This window comes from Pseudophryne corroboree, chromosome 4 (genome assembly GCF_028390025.1).
Source record: "Pseudophryne corroboree isolate aPseCor3 chromosome 4, aPseCor3.hap2, whole genome shotgun sequence".
NCBI lineage: Eukaryota > Metazoa > Chordata > Amphibia > Anura > Myobatrachidae > Pseudophryne > Pseudophryne corroboree.
In genome coordinates this window covers 510,945,048-510,965,213 of record NC_086447.1, presented here as the reverse complement: position 1 = coordinate 510,965,213, position 20,166 = coordinate 510,945,048, and the positions used below count along the sequence as shown (strand labels likewise).

The following is a 20,166-nucleotide window of genomic DNA, read 5'->3' as shown; positions in this document are numbered from 1 at the left end:
GCAAACAAACAGAGGATGCTGGTTTTTAAGCCTAAACTTCAGATTGCTGAATTCAGACTCACACAGGAGATTAATCACCACAGGTAGAGCTCGTTAACTCTTACCTTCAAGGCAGAGAACTCAGGACTTAGGAAACTCATGGTATTGGCAAGTTGTTTATCCCAGTGAGCAGAAAGATGCAGGATCCAGGACAGAGATGCCAGAGGTTAGTCACCAAATATGAGAACTACAGTGAGGATATTGACACAATGGTGCGTATCTGTAAGCCAGCAGCTTGCTCCCTAGGCAATGAGCCACTTCCTGACCATCCTGATAGGCTTTTATTACACCCTTGCAGTTGTTAGCACTAATTAGCTTTCTCTATGTAATGGTGCCCATACACTTGTGCGATGCCCCGCAATGCGACATCGCGGGGCATCAGACCGGCAGTTCAGCATCTGAACTGCCAAAGTGATTACCATGCGATCATGCGATAGATCGCATGGTAATCACATGATGGGCACGTCTGGCCGCTCCTGGCGGGTGCTCATTGCAGTGCGATATATTGCATGTGTTAAAAAAAACATGCAATCGCACTGTGATGCGAGAAATATGTGCAGTACATACTATCATGAGACGCGACATTCGAGCGGCGTGCCTGCACATCACGTCTCATGGTACGTTGAATGTGCATACAATCCTTTGATTTCTCTCACAGATGCGGTCGAAATCGAAGGATTGAACCTTATATCTCATAAGTGTATGGGCAGCATTAGTCTGATTTGCAGAACAGACCTCTTCCTGGGATTATAAACTCATAGGACAGAAATTTTAGACATATATACCTGCCCTTAATCCCAGTTCTCCTGCTTTTATCACACATCTTATCCCCCTTAATGTCACAATGAATTTATGAAGCTTATTTGAGATGTAATCTAGGAGAAAAATGAAAATGTTGTATTTTCCCTCTTTTTACCAGGCAGGATCCTCTAAAGGTTATTCAGATCACCTTTTCCAGGACAGTTCAAATAACCAAAATGTGGTTGTGCTGTTTATTTATGGTTGGGAGGAAATCTAAGCTCATTTTCAAAAGTAGAAAAGTATTTCACTGCTAAATATTTTATGGTTTGTAAATAACCTTTAATGTGTCATTGTTACTGTTGCTGAACATCTCCTGGGGAATAGTACATTTCTACATCCTAATAAACCTTATACGTTTGCCCCCAGCAGGATACGGATTAAATTAAATTTACCTTCAAGAAATTTGTGCTTTAAAAGACTTGCTGCCTGGAATATTTTAACAATACAAAAGAGCCCGAATATACTTGGCATTCTTCATGTAACGTGAGGAACATACAGATGGATTTGTCATAATATGAGAGTTTCAGAGAAGAGAATTGCTAGCATGCCAGAGTTTATCTTTTGCTAGTTTTCAGCAGCCATTGTACTTGGACCTGAATGAACTTTAATTATCATTTCTCTATTAAAACTATTATGCCTCAACTGAAATATTTCCTAGTCCACTATTAAATCATAATTTTCAACATTTCAATGTTTCAAGATCAGTGGCCTTTCTGAATGTCGGAAGATTCTCATGATGGTTTGAAGGTTTCAGTTTTTGAAAAGTAGAGGTGGTGAGGTCTTGGAAAATTTTAATATGCATGTTATAAAATTCTATCATTGAGATGTTCTGAGTAGATATGAGAAGCCATTCTGTAGGAGTGGAGTAGGCCAATTATGTCACAGGGATTTTGATCCGCTGCCAGCTTGCCCCTCAGAGCTCAGTGCGCTCGATCCATCAAGACATAAATGTCAGAGAGGTTGGGAAGGATATAGTGAAAAAGGTCAGCCAGGAAGTCAAAAATATTTGTGTTTGTAAATGCTTCTGAGCTATTGCACGGCCTTTGATATTGCGGTGCAACCTATTATCAAGATCTTCAAAATTACCTAAAGCTGGCCATATGGGTGTGGATCATAGGGTAAACCACACTTAAAGTGAACGGGAACCCCAATTAGTGCACCGCGTCCCCTCGCATGGCTCGCTTCGGACAAGGTGCCTCCCTCCACTACCGCTGCACCGGTTACTATTCCCAATCGTAGTCCATGTGGATCGTGAAGTATGAAAAAGTTCTAAGAATGAAAATTTTTTGAAAAACTCATGTCGACCTTTTTCCATGTCGACCTAGTACATGTTGATCTAGTGACCATGTCAACCTATAGACCATGTCAACCTAATGCATGTCGACCAATAGTGGTTGACGCAATGACTGTCGACCTACGTGTGGTCGACCTAGAGACCAGATACCAGCCATACACCTACTGTCACGGTTGTTGGTACTTGTGGAACCGGACGAGGTCTGGTAGCTAGTTTGCCGGAGTCCTGAGGACGGAATACTGTGGGCTTGATATATGACCTGCTCATATAGGCGTGACAGGTTCGTCTAAAGTCTATGGCGCCACCTGTTTTATATTCCAAGGTTGGTGTAATGCTTAGCATTTAGTGCCACGCAGCACTGAGGTCTTGGGTTTGATTTCCACCACAGCCATGTGTGGAGTTTGTATATTCTCCCCATGATTGTGTGGGTTTCCTCTGGGTACTTTGTTTTCCTCCCACAATCCAAAAATATACTGGTAGGTTAATTGGCTCCAGACAAAAATGAACCCTAATATGTATGTGTGTAAATATGATAGGAAATATAGATTTTTAGCACCACTGGGGCATGGATTAATGACCAGATATTCTCAGTGAAGCGCGGCGGAGTATGTACGTGCTCTATAAATAACTGGTAAAAAAAATTATATTTGTAAAGTAGTAATGTTTCTTGTGTCACATAACACATTGTCACTTTGTTCCATAATGGTGTGCATTATTGTCACTGGACATGAGGATCACATCATGCTTAATTCTGTATTATAAGCAATAATTACTTCAAAATAGAAATATTGATAGCTATGTGGATGTATTTTATATAGTGACAGAATTCAACAGTGGCCCCTAATAGCCACAAATGTTATAGTAGGGGGTACAGACAGTATTTTATATAATACATAGTTATTGCTGACAATGCTATCACGTTTACAGTGATATCAAAATAATTTCCCCTTCAGCTCTGTTACACCATACATCCTCTGCAAGGGCATGCCATCCATATACAACCACCATCTCGCAGCATGCGGCGCACAGCACTATACCAGTTGGCGCTGGATATGCTACTAGCTCACAGGTGGAGCTACATAGTTCCCTCGTACAGAGCAGAACACATTGTTTTCAGCTGTGCGTAGCAGCACAAACTGTAGGTGAAATTATTTTCTTTAACATTACACAGAAACAAATTATTACAACTTGTTATAACTACATCTACCACTGTGTTTTCCAGTCAAATGTGTATAGATACTCATGGAATAATTTAGCACTTTTGGTTTTATACCACCTCTGCTAATTCAATTTGAATTCAAAATTTGCTAAAATAAAATAGCATATAATTTGAAAACTTTAAAATTCTCATTTACTTTACTTTTTTTTTTCTATCAATGGGGGTCATTCCGAGTTGTTCGCTCGTTATTTTTTTCTCGCAACGGAGCGATTAGTCGCTAATGCGCATGCGCAATGTCCGCAGTGCGACTGCGCCAAGTAAATTTGCTATGCAGTTAGGTATTTTACTCACGGCATTACAAGGTTTTTTCTTCGTTCTGGTGATCGTAATGTGATTGACAGGAAGTGGGTGTTTCTGGGCGGAAACTGGCCGTTTTATGGGTGTGTGTGAAAAAACGCTACCGTTTCTGGGAAAAACGCGGGAGTGGCTGGAGAAACGGAGGAGTGTCTGGGCGAACGCTGGGTGTGTTTGTGACGTCAAACCAGGAACGAAACTGACTGAACTGATCGCAGATGCCGAGTAAGTCTGGAGCTACTCAGAAACTGCTAAGAAGTGTCTATTCGCAATTCTGCTAATCTTTCGTTCGCAATTTTGATATGCTAAGATTCACTCCCAGTAGGCGGCGGCTTAGCGTGTGCAAAGCTGCTAAAAGCAGCTTGCGAGCGAACAACTCGGAATGACCCCCAATATACCATATATAAACGTGAGGGTCAGCTGAAGAGGACCAGGAAAAAAACAATTGTGCTAGTAGTGGTCTAACTAAATTAATGTTTTTGTCAACTGCTCTTATAGAATACATGTTAGTAGTTTGTGTACCCAGTGAGACTAAATAAAAACAGTAGTTTAACTCACCTTATAGTGAAACAAGAACAGGCCACAGAAAAAGGTGTAGAGTTCAGCTGTTAACGTGGAAAGGTTGATAGCAGTGGCACTGGTTTTCTTTATAACCACAGGTAAGAAGCTATAAAGGCCAAACATGCAGGCAGTGAAACCCACATACAGCAATCCTGTACAGAAAGACATACGTATCAATAAATACACTACTGGTAAATCTCTTTATACTTATAAATAAGCACCAACATCTTCACTTGGCATGATTTCTACACAATTGTACACTTCATAATGACATGTTATGGCCAACTGTCTAGTTGTATCTGCACTCTGAATTAGAAGTGGGGGTATTGAAAGTGATCAATTGTACAGTTGGTTCAGGGCCTCCACAGACCGCCAGTAGCTTTTGGGGTTTTGCTAATATGAGATTAATTGTAGATTTGTAGTATGATATAAAACATATCCCTGCTTCCCTCTCTCATCCTCTGAACACACTTTGTGCTCACACCTCCTGCCTGAGCGGTATCCGGTTGGAAGATAGACAGTAAATAGATAGACCCTTTTGAGGCTATTCCTCCTATATGTGAATTACAATGTTCAAAATAGTTTTTTATGATTTCATTTTTATCTTTAGTTTACGTTTATATTGTCATGCAATTGCTTTTTAACTTATGCATATGAAATTATATTAAAAACAGGTGTTATTAATTCATTCCATCTGTTGTTTGTATAAAATCATTCTTTCCACAAAAGCGCTTTTTCAATTGTTTATTGGTGTAGTAATGTGAACTGGGGAGTGACTATCTCCTTATACAGCTGCTGGTGAGACACAGCCCTGTGTAGTGCTTGAATAGGAATACCTGTTATTTCTTATCTCCTGCAGTAAATAGATGATTGGCATTCAATAGGTCAACAGGTTCAAAAGGTCAACATGCACATGGTCAACACAGAAAAAGCTAAACACATTGTTTTTCATGATTTTAACGATTTTTTGGGTTAAGATTAGGCAATTGAGGAAGGGTTACTGTTAGGCTGCTGGAGGGAATAGTTAGGGTTAGGCGCTTGGTGGACAGTTAGGGTTAACATATTAAAACACATGTTGACCCTTTTTGTGTATAATCATTGTATGTTGACCTAAATCATTTTCGACCATTCAAATGTTGACCCTCTGATCCTGTCAACATTTTCACCCTATTTAACGTTGGCCAACTGGTCTCGACTTATTGACTTTCTATATACTTTAGATCTTTGAATCTATACCCGTCTCAACTTGGGGCTACAGCTGCCATGTCTAGCCTACTTTTGTCCATCCAGTGTCTCTCCAGCTCCAACAGCCTTCTTTCTCTCAAGCCCCCCGCCCCCCGTGTCTCTCAAGCTCTAGCACCCTTCTGTCACTCCAGCTCCCCAGTGTATCTCCAGCTCACCTCTGTCTCTCCAGCCCTCCAGTGTATCTCCAGCACCCTTCTGTCTCTCCAGCTCCCCAGTGTCTCTCCAGCACCCTTCTGTCTCTCCAGCTCACTTCTATCTCTTCAGCCCTCCAGTGTATCTACAGCACCCTTCTGTCTCTCCAGCCACCTTCTGTCAATTCAACTCCCCAGTGTATCTCCAGCACCCTTCTGTCTCTCCAGTTCACTTCTATCTCTTCAGCCCTCCAGTGTATCTACAGCACCCTTCTGTCTCTCCAGCCACCTTCTGTCTATTCAACCCCCCAGTGTATCTCCAGCACCCTTCTGTCTCTCCAGTTCACTTCTATCTCTTCAGCCCTCCAGTGTATTTCTAGCTTCACTACCCTTATGTCTCTCCAGCCCCAGCCAACTTCTGAGTTTCCAGCCCTCCAGTGCATCTCCAACTCAAATCTCCTGCATCATCCACCTCTAGCCCACACTCACTTACCATACGATGTGTCTTCTGGATGCTCTAATACCTCAGTTCCTGTTTTTCAGCTGTGTGGTGCAGGCAGTAGGGGAATACTAACCAGGTGTTCAGGAGCCCGTATGTGCCTGCTGATTACTGCAGCAGCACATGCAGAGATTTAGAGGGGTGGGGGTGGGGGGGCAGGAGATACCGCCATATACTGCCCAACTTAGAGCACTGTATACACCCCCAGACCTGACATTACTGAACCTGTTCTTCCAGAAAAATAGTGCTAAATACAATAATGTTTTGTTAGTATGTATTACATTTTTTTGCAATCCAAACCACACATAACTGATGATAACAAATGTAGTAATCCTATTAGTCAATACAAATATTTAATTTTCAATTGTAAAAAAAGACAGCAATCAGAATAAATCCAATAGAAGTGTGTTTATGGTTAACATGCAGTTAAAGTCCAGTGGTCCTTCAATTGTCCTGCATACTGCGTGCTCTGTAAGGGCTGTCTGCTCTGTGAGGTAAAAAGTGCCACACCAACTAATTTGATGGTTTGATTTTTGATGAAGGATCTAATAAAAATAATTGACTAGCTAAAATGTGATCATAATCTTTGTAAATTGCATCAAAAGAAAATCCAGAAATGCACTCAATCCATAAAAAAGGAAGAACTGTATGTGGATGGTTTAATCCGTATTCTGCTGCCTCTTAATTCCTTAATGGCTGGAGGTGGTTTCTGTACTGCAATGCAATGGAGCTGTATTATAAGTGTGGACATTGATCATGCAGTATTGGTATACTGTAACCATGGTCACCAAGAGGAATTAAGGGTTCTGGTATGAAAGGGGACTGGTCACATTCATGTGTACCAGTTGTGGTGGGATCATGGGTATCAGTCATTATGAAGGAACATTTAGCCAGCTGGACACTACATCCTTGTACAAAATGTGCATTATGATTAAATGTACAGATGTAGCCAGGCTCATCGTTGCTTTGATGCGTCTGCACATGCATACACATCACGGTAACAACTAGCTGCGTCTGGCTGTGCCTATTCGAACCCGCGACTACGTAATGCAATTTGTATCCATTGCGGGTGCGAATATACGCATGTGTACACCGGCGTGCGCATCGCAGCAACCTAATCCCGATTGCAACTAAGTGCAGCCACAATGAGAGTGACTACATCTATACCTAGTAGTTGTTATACTGTTATTAATGTATTTTAATTGTTGTACAATAGTTTATAACCTGTATTCTTAAATATTGCCAGGCAGTGTGATCTGCACTGCTAGTGTGAATGTTTCTTTCTTCTAGGGTTCACCTAAATGTGGTATATCTCAGTAAGAATATCAGAAAAGAAAATGACACCATAAATTGATGAAAACATCATTTATATATATATTCTGGTGCACATTTATACTGGGTTTATTTGACATTTTATGTTTTTCGACTTTCATGCACTATGGGCCCAATTCATATTTGTACACAAACCTGATGGTGTGAGTATAAATATGATATTGTGGGTCTGCGCATATGCAGAATGGATCTTTTGGGACATCGCTCGCCACCCCGTCAGCCGCAGGATGATTGACATGCGTTTGGGAGGCTGGAGCAGGGCTGGCACCTTGCACCTTTCTTCAATACAGGAGTGTGTCGCCCCCGTTTTGAAGGCCTGATGGGTCAGACTTCCTGGGGACAGGCATCCGGATCCAACGGCCAACCTGCCTGCTCGCAATGGTGATCCAAGGCTGCATCCTCACAAACAGGAGGTGTCTTCTCCTAAAGACACTACCTTCTGCATTTGCATTTTAATGACACTGTGCAATTCCTTACAATCATGAATCAGGCCTTTTTTTTATGGGTATACTTATACATATACAAAGTGGTCAAAGTGGAAATTTTTAAGTGAGGGTATGGAAAAGTGAAGGTTGTAATTATGCGCGCCGAAGGCGCATGCGCTCCGGAAAAGGGGGCGAGGCCACTCAAAAGGGGGCATGTCCTTCAGTGTAGTTTACCACCCCTTATACACATTTTGCACCACAATAGTAGGACCCCTTATACTATCTAGTACTGGTTCCCCTTTCACATTATACCACACAGTATGAGCCGAAATTCACATTATAGCACATGGTGTGAGCCAAAATTCACATTATAGCACATGGTGTGAGCCAAAAAATACATTACAGCACACAGAATGAGCAGAAATTCACATTATAGCACACAGAATGAGCCGAAATTCACATTATAGTACACGGTCTGAGCCGAAATTCACATTATAGCACACAGAATGAGCCGAAATTCACATTATAGCACACGGTATGAGCTGAAATTCACATTATAGCACACGGTATGAGCTGAAATTCACATTATAGCACACGGAATGAACCAAAATTCACATTATGCCACATGGAATGAGACAAAATTCAGGTAGAGTGACAGCAGGGACATAGGGACAGTGACAGAGAGACAGGGAAAGTGACAGCAGGGACATAGGGACAGTGACAGAGGGACAGGGAAAGTGACAGCAGGGACAGGGAGAGTGACAGAGAAAGTTACAACAGGAACATAGGGACAGGGAGAGTGATAGAGAGAGGGACAGCAAGGGCATACAGTAGGGACTAGGGAGAGAGAAAGGCAGCAGGGTAAGAAAACCTATTTAGCAACTGCGGTGCATGAGGAGGCTGTGGTCTGCGGTGCATGAGAAGGCTGTGGTGTGCGGTGCATGAGGAGGCTGTAGTCGGCACGGGGCAGAGGAGGCTGTGGGCTTCAGAGATGGTGCGGAGGTGCAGAGAAGGACTGAAGGCGGCAGAGGAGGCTGAGGGCGGCAGGGGTGCAATGGAGGAGGAGGCTTTTGCGGCTTTTGGTGCGGCACTGGCTCCTATAATGACTGCAGCACTACTATTCAAGGGCGTAAGTTAATACCAAATGTCCGGAGGCAAAAAAGATTATATTGACCCCACCCCAATTTAGAGTATACACACACAGACATATATGGTACACGCATACACATACATGCACTCACATTTACAAATACACACCCAACCCCACATATACACACATAGCCACATATTTACATACTCATAGCCACATACAGTATACACACACACACACGCACGCACACATATATACAAATGCACACATATATACATATACAGACACAGCCACATATATATATATATATATATATATATACACACACACATATATACATTTACACACACAGCCACATATATACTCACACACACACCCACATTTACACACACACACTGTCCCCACCCTGACACTCTCCTCCATCAGTTTACCTCTGCTCACCAGTTGCCGGGTAGAGGGGGTATCAGCATACGGGAGCCGGAGCCGGGCAGCTGCGCTGTGGAGCAGGAGATGGCTATCCGTGTTGTTATCGGGAGAAAGTTGGAGCTGGGCAGCGGAGCTGTCAGCGGGGCGGGATCCGGAACTGTGATGTAAGCATGGGGGAGCCGAGCTTTGCATCCGAACTTGTCAGGGCCCAGGGACGGGAGCCGGGCACTGTACTATTTCAAATCTGCTGCAGACCGGCAGCCAATCAGGAGCGGAATGGCTGCCGGTCCGCAGCAGATTTGAAATAGTAGCTCGGTGTGGCCCGGTGGGGGACAGTGCTCAAAGAAATGTCGGTATACCATAACGTTGTATGCCGGCCCACTTCGAGCACTGTACATATGTCTGCACAACAAACAGGTATATCACGCCTCCTAACTATCCGATTTTCGCGAGACAGTCCAGTTTTTCTGGGAATGTCCTGCTGTCTCACCTGCAGCCTACAGTGCTCCACTTTGGGGGGGGCATTTAGTAGAAACTCTCTCACTTGCTGTTCTGCTTAGCAGAGCAGCGGTGAATAGATACTGTGCATACGCACAGCATCTATTCACCAGGAAAGAGGGACAGGGTGCATGGACAGCAGCTTACAGAGCGATGGCCATGACCCTGCAGTGATGAAATTGGGGGCGTGGCTCGCAACTGCAACATTCCTATAAAGCCATGCCCCCTTTTTCAGAGGCCATGCCCATTTTTAGACATGGGCTTATGGCGTTCGGAAGAGCCCCTCTTTATGAGGACAAGATGGTGGGAGGTATGGGTAAAGTGATCTGAAATTACACAAACAATATGGGTTAGATGTTAAATATTTTGTGTGTGTGTGTGTGTGTGTGTTTTCTTTTAATGCTAGTGACTACCAATCTAACATACTATATAATAAAATCCCCCTAAATTGTAGTGTGCCAATTACAGGCAGACATGACAAACAGCACAGTTACGGCTGATGGTGGCAGTAAGGCTCATTTCCGAACATTGCATTTAGGTGAACCACAGCAACTAATCAGCAATTAGTGTTATTTTTTTCTTGTCCAAGTTAGATGATGAAAGCAAAAGTCTGATTGCTTTATTTCAGTGCAAATTTGCAACCAAAAGCAATTTTACTAAACGAGCCATAACAAGCTGTATTATAGTTACATGAAATAGAGGAGATACAGGGCTGATCTACAGCAGGTCTTTTACTGACTAAAATACCAATTTCCCCCCTGGGAAAATAGGGGTGGGGGGTGGGGGGGGGGGTTTGCAAGGTTGCAAGCAAAGTCCAAGTACAGTAAAGTAAGGGAGTGTAAATGTAAATGCAGCCAGGTTGGACCTGATACTAGGGTTGCCAAGCCCGGCCCATTTTTTCAATCCCAAGAATCAGGATTGAAAATGATCAATCCCAGGAATCCTGGGATACCCGGGATTGGTTCCTTTTCAATGTCCTCCCCCTCCCCGCCCTGTCCAGTCCACATAATTTACCCTCATCCGGATAGGATGGAGAGTGGGTCATCATGCTGCAAGGAGGTGAGGTCCGGGCGGCTGGCTGCGCATCGTGACCTCTGACTTCACGTCACACCGCACAGTGCACACAGCTGGGGGCAGGGGGAGCCGGGCGGCGCCTGAGCCTCCCGAGGGCGCTCAACGCTGCCCAGCACTGAAAAAACAAAGGGGCTTCTTAATCCCGAAATCCCCGGGATTGGAAGCCCTATTCACATCAATCAGAATACCGACCCCTGCATCTTGACTACTTGAAATCCCAACAGGACATTGGTGGTAAGTATCCCTAATCCTAACCCTACCCTTAACCATCACCCTCCCTCCCATAGCCAACCCTAACTCTCCTTCTCCAAAGCCTAACCCTAACCTCCCATCCCCTCCCCGCAGCCTAAACCAAACCATCTCCCGCCTGCAGCCTAACGCTAACCTCCCTGCTGTCATGATCCGGGTAATCAGACACACTTATTTACCTTCTAAGTGCCTTCTGAGACTGTCCCTGCGCTCCAAGCCTGGATTCCACCTGCTCGGTCTGCGTGCAGCATTCTGCAACGCAATCTTCTCAGTCTCCCCTCAGCAATCTCGGCAGCGCTGCCATGGCGACTAGTCAGCTTGTTCCTCCTGTTCCATTAGCTGGCGTCTCCTGTCCTCAGCGGCTTGCTCCACCATTACTACAGGTTTCCACATGCTGATACAAACAGACTTTCCCTCCAGAACCAAACATGGGCGCAGCCATGTTTTGCCTCATCACATGACTCTCCATAGCCTATCTGCTGCACTCTGGACTCTCTCTGATTGCTCAGCCAATACCTGCTTCCCAGCTGGTATAAATATCCTGCATCAAGGCTTCCTAATCGTCAATGCGTTGGTTGTCTATCCCAGTGTTAGAGGTCTCTTATGTCTGTGGATGTTCCTGCTTGCTGTCTTCAAGTATTCCAGCTCCTGTGACCTTGCTCCACTTAAAGAGACCTGCACCAGTTTACACCCAGCGGTGCTGCCTGACACTAGCAGTGTTCCTACATTGCTCTTTGTGATCTGCAGTGATTCTTCACCGGCTTCCAGCTCTCAATGGTGTTCCAGTATCGCTTCCAGCTTCCAGCAGTGTTCCAGTATCACTTCCAGATCTCATTGGTATACCTACATCGCTCTCTGTGATCTGCAGTGATTTCTCACCGGCTTTTAGCTCTCAGCGTTGTTCCAGTATCACTTACAGCTCTCATTGGTATACCTACATCGCTATCTGTGTCCTGCAGTGATTCCTCACCGGCTTTCAGCTCCCAGTTTTGTACCAGTATCGCTTCCGGCGGTGTTCTAGTATCACTTCCAGCTCTCAGCGGTGTTCCAGTATCGTCTCCACCTCTCAGCGGTGTTCCAGCATTGCTTCCATTCACCATCGGTGTTCCAACATCGAACCACAGTTCACCATAGGTGCTCCCACCATCGAACTCTGTCTGCATTGGTAAGTTCCATAGCACCTTCATCACCTGGGCCGAATCTACTCGGCACCCCGGCAATTCTCCAGAGCTCATCTCACCCTCCGTGCATTATCGTCATCTCCAGCTTCCAGTGTGTCATCTGCTGGTCAGTATCAGTACATTCATCTTTACAGTGGTTAGTTGTTGGCTATACAGACTTACCATCTCCGGGTCTTGCAAAGACTGCTCCATACTGTGTTTACAGCATTTCAACAGTAATCTATTTACCACTCCGCCCAAGGAACTGCACTGCTACCTGTAATCTGCACATTCCTATTGTTGAGCATTTCTATATCTCTGAACTGCCGAAGTGTATCTGAACTGTGTGCTTAATAAGCGAACTTTACTTTTATCCTGTCGTTTTGGTCACGCCTTCGGGTATCGGTGCTAAGGTTCCCTGCATGTCCAAGAACCCTATATTACCTCCCAGGTTCAAGTACATGTCTGCCCCTACGCCTGAGGCTTCCCCATGTCAGCCTCAGCCCTCAGGTGTTACACCTGCTATACTTACATTCGGGATTCCAACGTTTGGCATTCTAACAGCTGTTGAGATTCCGGCACCGGTGTCGGGATACTGAACACCGGGATCACTACTACATCTCATCTAGACCCTTCATTACAGTATTATACAATGTACAAATTGGACAATGTGAAGCTGATGTGGAGTGAATACTACGCCAGTTTACAGTCCACACTTCATTTAGTAAAAAAAGATAAATATGCATTTTGTATGGAATGGGGGTGGGAAGGGGCATACACACATAGGCAACATTCAGTAAGGGAGTGTTCATACAAATACAGACCAGCAATTATGTGCTTATATGCTCTGTATGTTTGCAGAACGGCAAGCATTTTCATGTTCTTAGTAATGAGTAATTTCTATCCATTTTACTGCCAACTCTGCATTGGCCCCTGAGACTTCAGCATACACCAATCACTGGAAAGCCAAATCCCCATGCTTGTTACTGGTGTATTTACTACTGGTGTAGTGCTGGATGCATATCAAGATATACCGTATTTGGCTCAATGAACAAACAGAATTGTTTTTACACCTCCACTTTTGACGTAAAATACGTCCAGCAGGACTACATGATCCCCACAATATTGTTTCTTGTGGTATAAAAGTATTACAATTTATAATTGTTTATGTAAATACACCTGCAATTTGTGTAGAAACAATTGTATTTGTAGATTTCAATATAGCAACTGCTTTTACATAGATTTATTTATTTCCTTTTACCAGTGAAAAGATCACCTGATCCCTTTGTCTTGTGTACAAGCTTTCTGTTTCCAGTGTATTTCTACCCCAACCTCTTCCATCTTGCTCACGTGCAGGGATGGACTGACCATAGGGCCCCCCCAGGAAGACTCATGGTAGGCTGACATGACTACACTGTATGTTTTACCTCTTGTGCTGCCCATGTCGGACCACTTCTACACAATTTTACAAGGCCACGTTTAGTTCACAATTCGAAACTGGTCTTAGACACAACTGCAGCAAAACACGCAGGGACGGCTGACAATCAGGCCCTATGAGCAGGGCTGTTTCTAGACAATTTGGCTCCCAGTGCGAGCATTAAAAAAATGCACCCCCCATGGACAGAAAAACCCCTATATTGCGCGTGCCGAAGCGTCGCCTCGCTAAAATGGGCGTGGCCGACCTAAAATAGGCATAGCCTAGCAGGAAAAGACCACCTTACACCCCAGTTTTTGACCATGCAACAGACCTCGGCCACCGCAGGAAAAAAAAACATTCCACCATATTAAGTCCTACGCAGTAATGCCCCTTGCACCATATTATACCACACACCGCAATGCCTGTGATACATTATGCCCTACAGAAAAGCTTCTAATGACTTTTAAATTACCTGCTCATTGCCAGGGGCTTTATGCGCTGGGTGTCACGCTCGTTGCCAGGGGTTTCATGTGCTGGGTGTCATGCTCATTGCCAGGGGTTTCACGCGCTGGGTGTCATGCTCATTGCCAGGGGTTTCATGCTCTGGGATCCATGCTGGTTGCCAAGGGTAATACTCATTGCCAAGGAGGTGTATAAAGTACATTTGCTAGCAGACACTAGCCCGCTAGTACTTAATCTCCTGCTCCCCCTGCTCTCTCTTCCCTAGTACTCCACTCAGGGAGGGCGGAGTTTTGTGGTATGATGCGGTTGCGTTGTGACGTTACAATGCAACAAAGTCATTCTGCGAAACTCCACCCTCCCAAGCAGAGGACTAGGGAAGAAGGAAGAGGGGGAGCAGATAGGAGATGCAAAGTGCCACGTCGGACGCCCTGTGCAATCGCACGGCTCACTTGTCGCAAGAAATGGCACTGCTTATGAGGACCCATTCCTCTCAACAGACCCCACCCCCTCATCAGACCACACCCACATTGGGACTGCTTCCAGAAATTTCCCGAGCTATTTTGCCACCCCAATCCACCCCTACTCACGTGTCCTTTAGGAGCCTACCTATAGGGCAGATGCTGCCTCTCCCCAGGTATGGGACTCAGAGTTAACAGTGTCTAGGTCGACACACATTAGGTCGACACCTATTGGTCGACAGTGACTGGGCCAACACATGAAATAGGTCGACGTGGCCATTAGGTCGACATGAACAAGGTCGACATGGGGAAATTGGTGTACTTTTCTTTGTAAAGTGACGGGGAACCCCAATTAGTGCACCGTGTCCCCTTGCATGGCTCGCTTCGCTCACCATGCTTCGGGCAGGTTACTGTTCCCAATTGTAGCCCACGTGGATCGTAAAGTATGAAAACGTTCAAAAGAATTAAAAAAAGTGAAAAACTCATGTCAACCTTTTTCCATGTTGACCCTGTTCATGTCGACCTAATGGTTGTGTCGACCTATTTCCGGTGTCAACATACTCAATGTCGACCAATAGGTGTCAACCTAATGTGTGTCGACCTAGACAGTGTTGACCTAGAGTCCGGATACCCTCTCCCCAAAAATAGAATCAACATTGTTGGGTCTATATGCATGGCATCCGATTACTCAACAGTAATGCCAAGCATATTTCAGCATATAAACATAAATACAATTGCATACCTCTCAACATCCAGAAGTTTGGAGTCACAGAAAAGGGGGAAAGGCCTGTTGAAAAGGGGGAGTGGTTTCATGTGAATGACGCAATCGCGAGACATGCCTCCCATTTTCGTGTCAGTGGGGGCACGAGCAGCACTCTGTGGGCTGCTGGCCATGCCCCCAATCCCTCTGGCTCACTGGCGTCTAATCAGTGCTGCTCTGCTCTGAACTAAGAAAAGCAGCAAGTGATATGGATCCTCCAAACTGCACCCCCCCCCCCCCACCATGGGACATTGCGGCACACGGGAGGGACAGCCCCCCCCCCCCCCAAGAAATGGGACTGTCCCACGAAAATCAGGCCAGTTGGAAGGTATGCAATTGTATACTATTTTATATATATGTAGGGGTTGGGGCTGGATTACCGGCTGCTGGGATCCTGGCGGTCAGCATACCGACCCCGGGATGCCAGCAGCAGAATGCCGGCGAGGAGGGGGGGGGGGGAGCGCAACTAAGCGCCTTGCGAGCTTGCTGCACAGGTTCTATTCCCACTCTATGGGTATCCTGGGACTAGAGCCTGTTGGTCAGCATTTCTAGCGTTCGGGATCCCGGAATCGGCATGCTGACCGCCGGGATCCCAAGTGCCGGTCAGCTAACCGCATCCCGCATGTAGTTATTATTAAATACATTTTAATGAGCATGTATTAATATAACCATATTTAATGCGTTAGCCAAAGGCCCGAGTGCTTCAATAATTTATGTCATGCCACTATACAGACTTGTTTAATAAGACAAACAGAAACCCTTGTACTGTTAAATATCAGTTGGAGCAGACATAGATGTATGTTTTTCCAGCATTCCATATCCAGACATAATTTACTGCTATCTCATTTGTATGTTTTATGCATAGTTTGCTCTGGGCAATTTTATTTTATGAGAATAATACATTTGGATTTTGCCTAAGTATTTGTTTTTATGGTCATTGCTGTTAATAGTGTTCATATTCTTCTGGCTCACATTAGAGAGAGAGTGTCATCCTCTGTGATTTTATTTTCCCAATGATCTCCTCATATTGCTGTTCTGTGCCTAAGATAATGGAGCAGTAAATGTTATATAAGCCAGTAGGTGGAGAACTCATTTAGGAAATGTTATGAAGCGGCGCTGGTTTGATAGATTGCAAGGACTTTATTCATTGTTTAGCTAAGCATTATTTATAGCAGAATTTAAATGTCTTACCTATTTGCCAGTCCCAAGGTACTTTTAACAACTCCTTGTGTTCCATTATTGCTCTGAAAGGAAATAGATGTTTTCATTTTAGACACATTACAGTCAATCTAAAATAGGATCCGTTCTAGAAATAACATGTCTATTTTCCCAGTGTATCTGGCATACAAAATGAATTATGGCTTGTTGTCCTTGAAATAATGTGCAACATAAAATATTTTAGCCACAATGGTTGACCTAAAATTCCTATAAAGAACCACACAGTATTGTTTATAGAAATATTAAAAGTATTTCCCATTTTTAAATAAGCAATGTGCCTTTATTTACTCCCCATAAGCGAAGGATGCAGTGGCAGTTACCATTTTAGTTTCCCACTGACTTTTGGAGGCAGATGACTGCACAGGAAATACAAGAGTAAACTTATAGCACTTTCAGACATAAAACCCGGCAATTACCCATCATCTCAGTGCCGGGTCTTGTTGCCGGGCTCTGTTTGACTCCCCCTTTCACATAGACAAGCATTTGCAGATCAACACGGGTATTTTGTCTGTGTGAAAGGGTCAACCTGGGTCGAAATTCCTGGGCCTTTAAGTCAAAAGTCTCTAAGGGGGTAATTCAGATCCGATCGCCCGCTGTGCTCTGCTGTTTTTGCACAGCGGGCGATCGGGTCATACCTGCGCATGCATATGCACCGCAATGCGCACGCGCATCGGACAACAACAACGGGCATTGCCGGTCAGTGACGGGATGGTGCGAAAAATCAGTTCGTACTGGCTTTCGCAAGGTGATTGACAGCAAGAGGCTGTCTGTGGGTGGCAGCTGAGCATTTAAAGGGAGTATCCGGAAAAATGCAGGCGTGCCAAGCGTTTTCAAGGAGGGCGTCTCACGTCAACTCCGACCTCGATCAGCCTGATCTCATCGCACTGGAGGAGTAAGTCCTGTATTGCGTACAGACTGCACAAAGTGGATTTTCGCAGCTCGGTGTACACATGCGTTCGCACACTTGCACGGTGAATGTACACTCCCCCTGGAGTCGGTGGCTATCTGATCGCAGGACAGCAAAATTAGCAGTCCAGCGATTAGATCTGAACTACCCCCTAAGTCTTGAAGTCCCAGGAATTTCATCCCGGGTTGACCGTTTCACACAGAAAAAGGACCCATGTTTTTCATGAAATTACCGGGTAGAATGCTTCACCCAGCGGTGAAATGAGCGACCTGCTAGATTGTGCCTGCCTGCAGGCCAGTCTAGCACCGGTGATTCTGGGCCGCGCATCGCTATCGATTGCTTGGAATTTAAGCACTGATCTCTCCGTGTGTACCCTCCTTTAGACTCCTGTGACTAATTACCAGTGATGTATTGTGAGGCCAATGGCTGAGGAGGCTCTAGATAGTATCAGAGCCAGATTTACACACCCATCTATGATTTGGTGGTGAGTTTTGACTATAAAAATGATTAGTATAATACAAAGATATTATGAATAATACAAAGATGATCGTTATAAGCTGTTTTTATAGTCAAAACTCTGCAGTGTACTGGAGTATGAAAGGTGAGGTTCTACCTCCCTGCCTTCCCTGACTGCACGTCACTGCCAATTGCCTTATTTAAATGAATATCAAATCCCACATTGATTTTTTGTTCTCTGTGGCACAGTATTTTCATTTAAAATCACTGCAACTCAAAATTAGATTTCAATAGGAAAATGTTTTCTTACAAACTCACCTTCAGGGAAAAAACCCTACTATCTTTACTTTAATATTTGTACAGCTATTTCCTGCAGCAATAACAGCTCTGAGGCTTTTGGTTAGAGTATGTAACCAGCTGTGCACATTCTCTCATGCAGATCTGCTCTAAGGGCCTACAGTAATTCATGTTTGAAACGCAATGCTGATGTTTTTGCAATGGAGCGATTATCAGCAGACTGCACATTTGCCACGTTCGCACTGCACCCGCGCCAAGGTGCCTTTGCGATCATGCTCACACTGACATTTTATACGCAGAGTTATTGACAGGACAGGATTGTTTAGGGGAGTTCACGTGAGAGTGGCAGCAAAAATGCAGGCGTGTCATGGCCATTTTTGAGGCATGTATCTGCCTTCAGCTGTGATCATCGTTACTGCCGCGGTCAGTCTGCGTAGCCATAGGTCAACCCTAGCAGTCGATGTCCCTCATTGTTGCGTCGGTGCTGCGTATGAATAAGTAATTGTGGAGGACTTTGCGATGGCTCCCGTGGGCATCTCTCTGGGCGGCAACTTCACTTGCAATGATTAGCAGTTCTGTAACCAAGAAAAATGCAGTTGCGTACACATTTTCGTACAAATATGAATGAGCCCCTTCATTTTTCAGTTTGGTCAGTTGACATCTGTTCAACCCGATTTTCAAAAAGTGACACATAACTCTATTTAGATTAAAATCAGAAATGTGACTGGACCATTGTAGGACATTCACCTTTTGGTTTTATTGAGACACTCCAATATTAGGGCCTAATTCAGACCTGATCGCAGCAGCAACATTTTTCTCTAATGGGCTAAACCATATGCACTGCAGGTGTGGCAGATATATCATGTGCAGAGAGAGGTAGATTTGGGTGGGGTGTGTTCAAACTGAAATCTAAATTGCAGTGTAAAAATAAAGCAGCCAGTATTTACCTTCCACAGAAACAAAATAACCCACCCAAATCTGCCCCACCTGCAGTGCCCATGATTTTGTCCATTAGAGAATAAATTTGCTGCTACGATCAGATTTGAATTAGGCCCAATATTTCCTACCACATGTACATGCACACACATTCACGCTACAGTTAATTTAGTTGGGAGCGAATTAACATGTGTATATATTTTTTGGGATTGTGGGAAGAAATGGGAGTACCTTGAGGAAAACCATGCAGGCAAAGAGAAAATATACAACCGCCACACAGTTAGGGCCATGGTGCAAATCGAACCTATGACCTCAGTGCTGTGAGGCAGTAATGCTAACCATTACACCGTCCGTGCTGCCCGTGCGTCTATGTCTATTGCCTAACCATAATAACTGCTGATAAAAGACACATGTGGTCAATTATGTCACAGCCCCCCCACACCACACACACACACACAAACAAACAAACAAACAAACAAACACATAAACACTAGTGATGAGCGGATTCGGAAACACATAAATAACCAGTGTCTCACTAAGTGCTGAACCAAGGATATGTTTACAGTAATGTGCACCATGGCATTTACATTGGGGAAGGAGTGTGCCGTGCGATTTATCAGAGTTGCAAAAAGGGATGATTATCGGCTTTCGGGCCAAGGGTGGCAGTATTTCTGAAGCTACGCAGTTTGTGAACTTATCGTGTGCTGCTGTGGTGAAGGTGTATCATGACTGGACAAATGGCACCATTGCGAATAACCAATGTGGAAACGGTGGAGCACCACATGCCATTGATGTGAGAGGTGATCGTCGGCTATGAAGGTGCGTGAGGACTGATGGACACGCTACAGTGGAGAAACTCACCATCAAAATGAACCTGGGGCTACCAGATGTGTGTCTAAAATGACATACATGGGTATA

General features: G+C 44.6%; 1 protein-coding gene across 1 annotated transcript in view; it reads right to left on the bottom strand.

Annotated features, from left to right (window-relative positions):
- Positions 1–20,166, bottom strand: part of SLC35F1 (solute carrier family 35 member F1) — a 527,849-nt gene that overhangs the window by 29,562 nt on the left and 478,121 nt on the right. Inside the window, exons 6-7 of the mRNA XM_063917217.1 lie at positions 16,626–16,678; positions 4,206–4,360 (exon numbers count right to left, since the gene is read on the bottom strand). Coding sequence (XP_063773287.1) covers positions 4,206–4,360; positions 16,626–16,678 — 208 coding nt within the window. The remainder of the gene's footprint in view (positions 1–4,205; positions 4,361–16,625; positions 16,679–20,166) is intronic.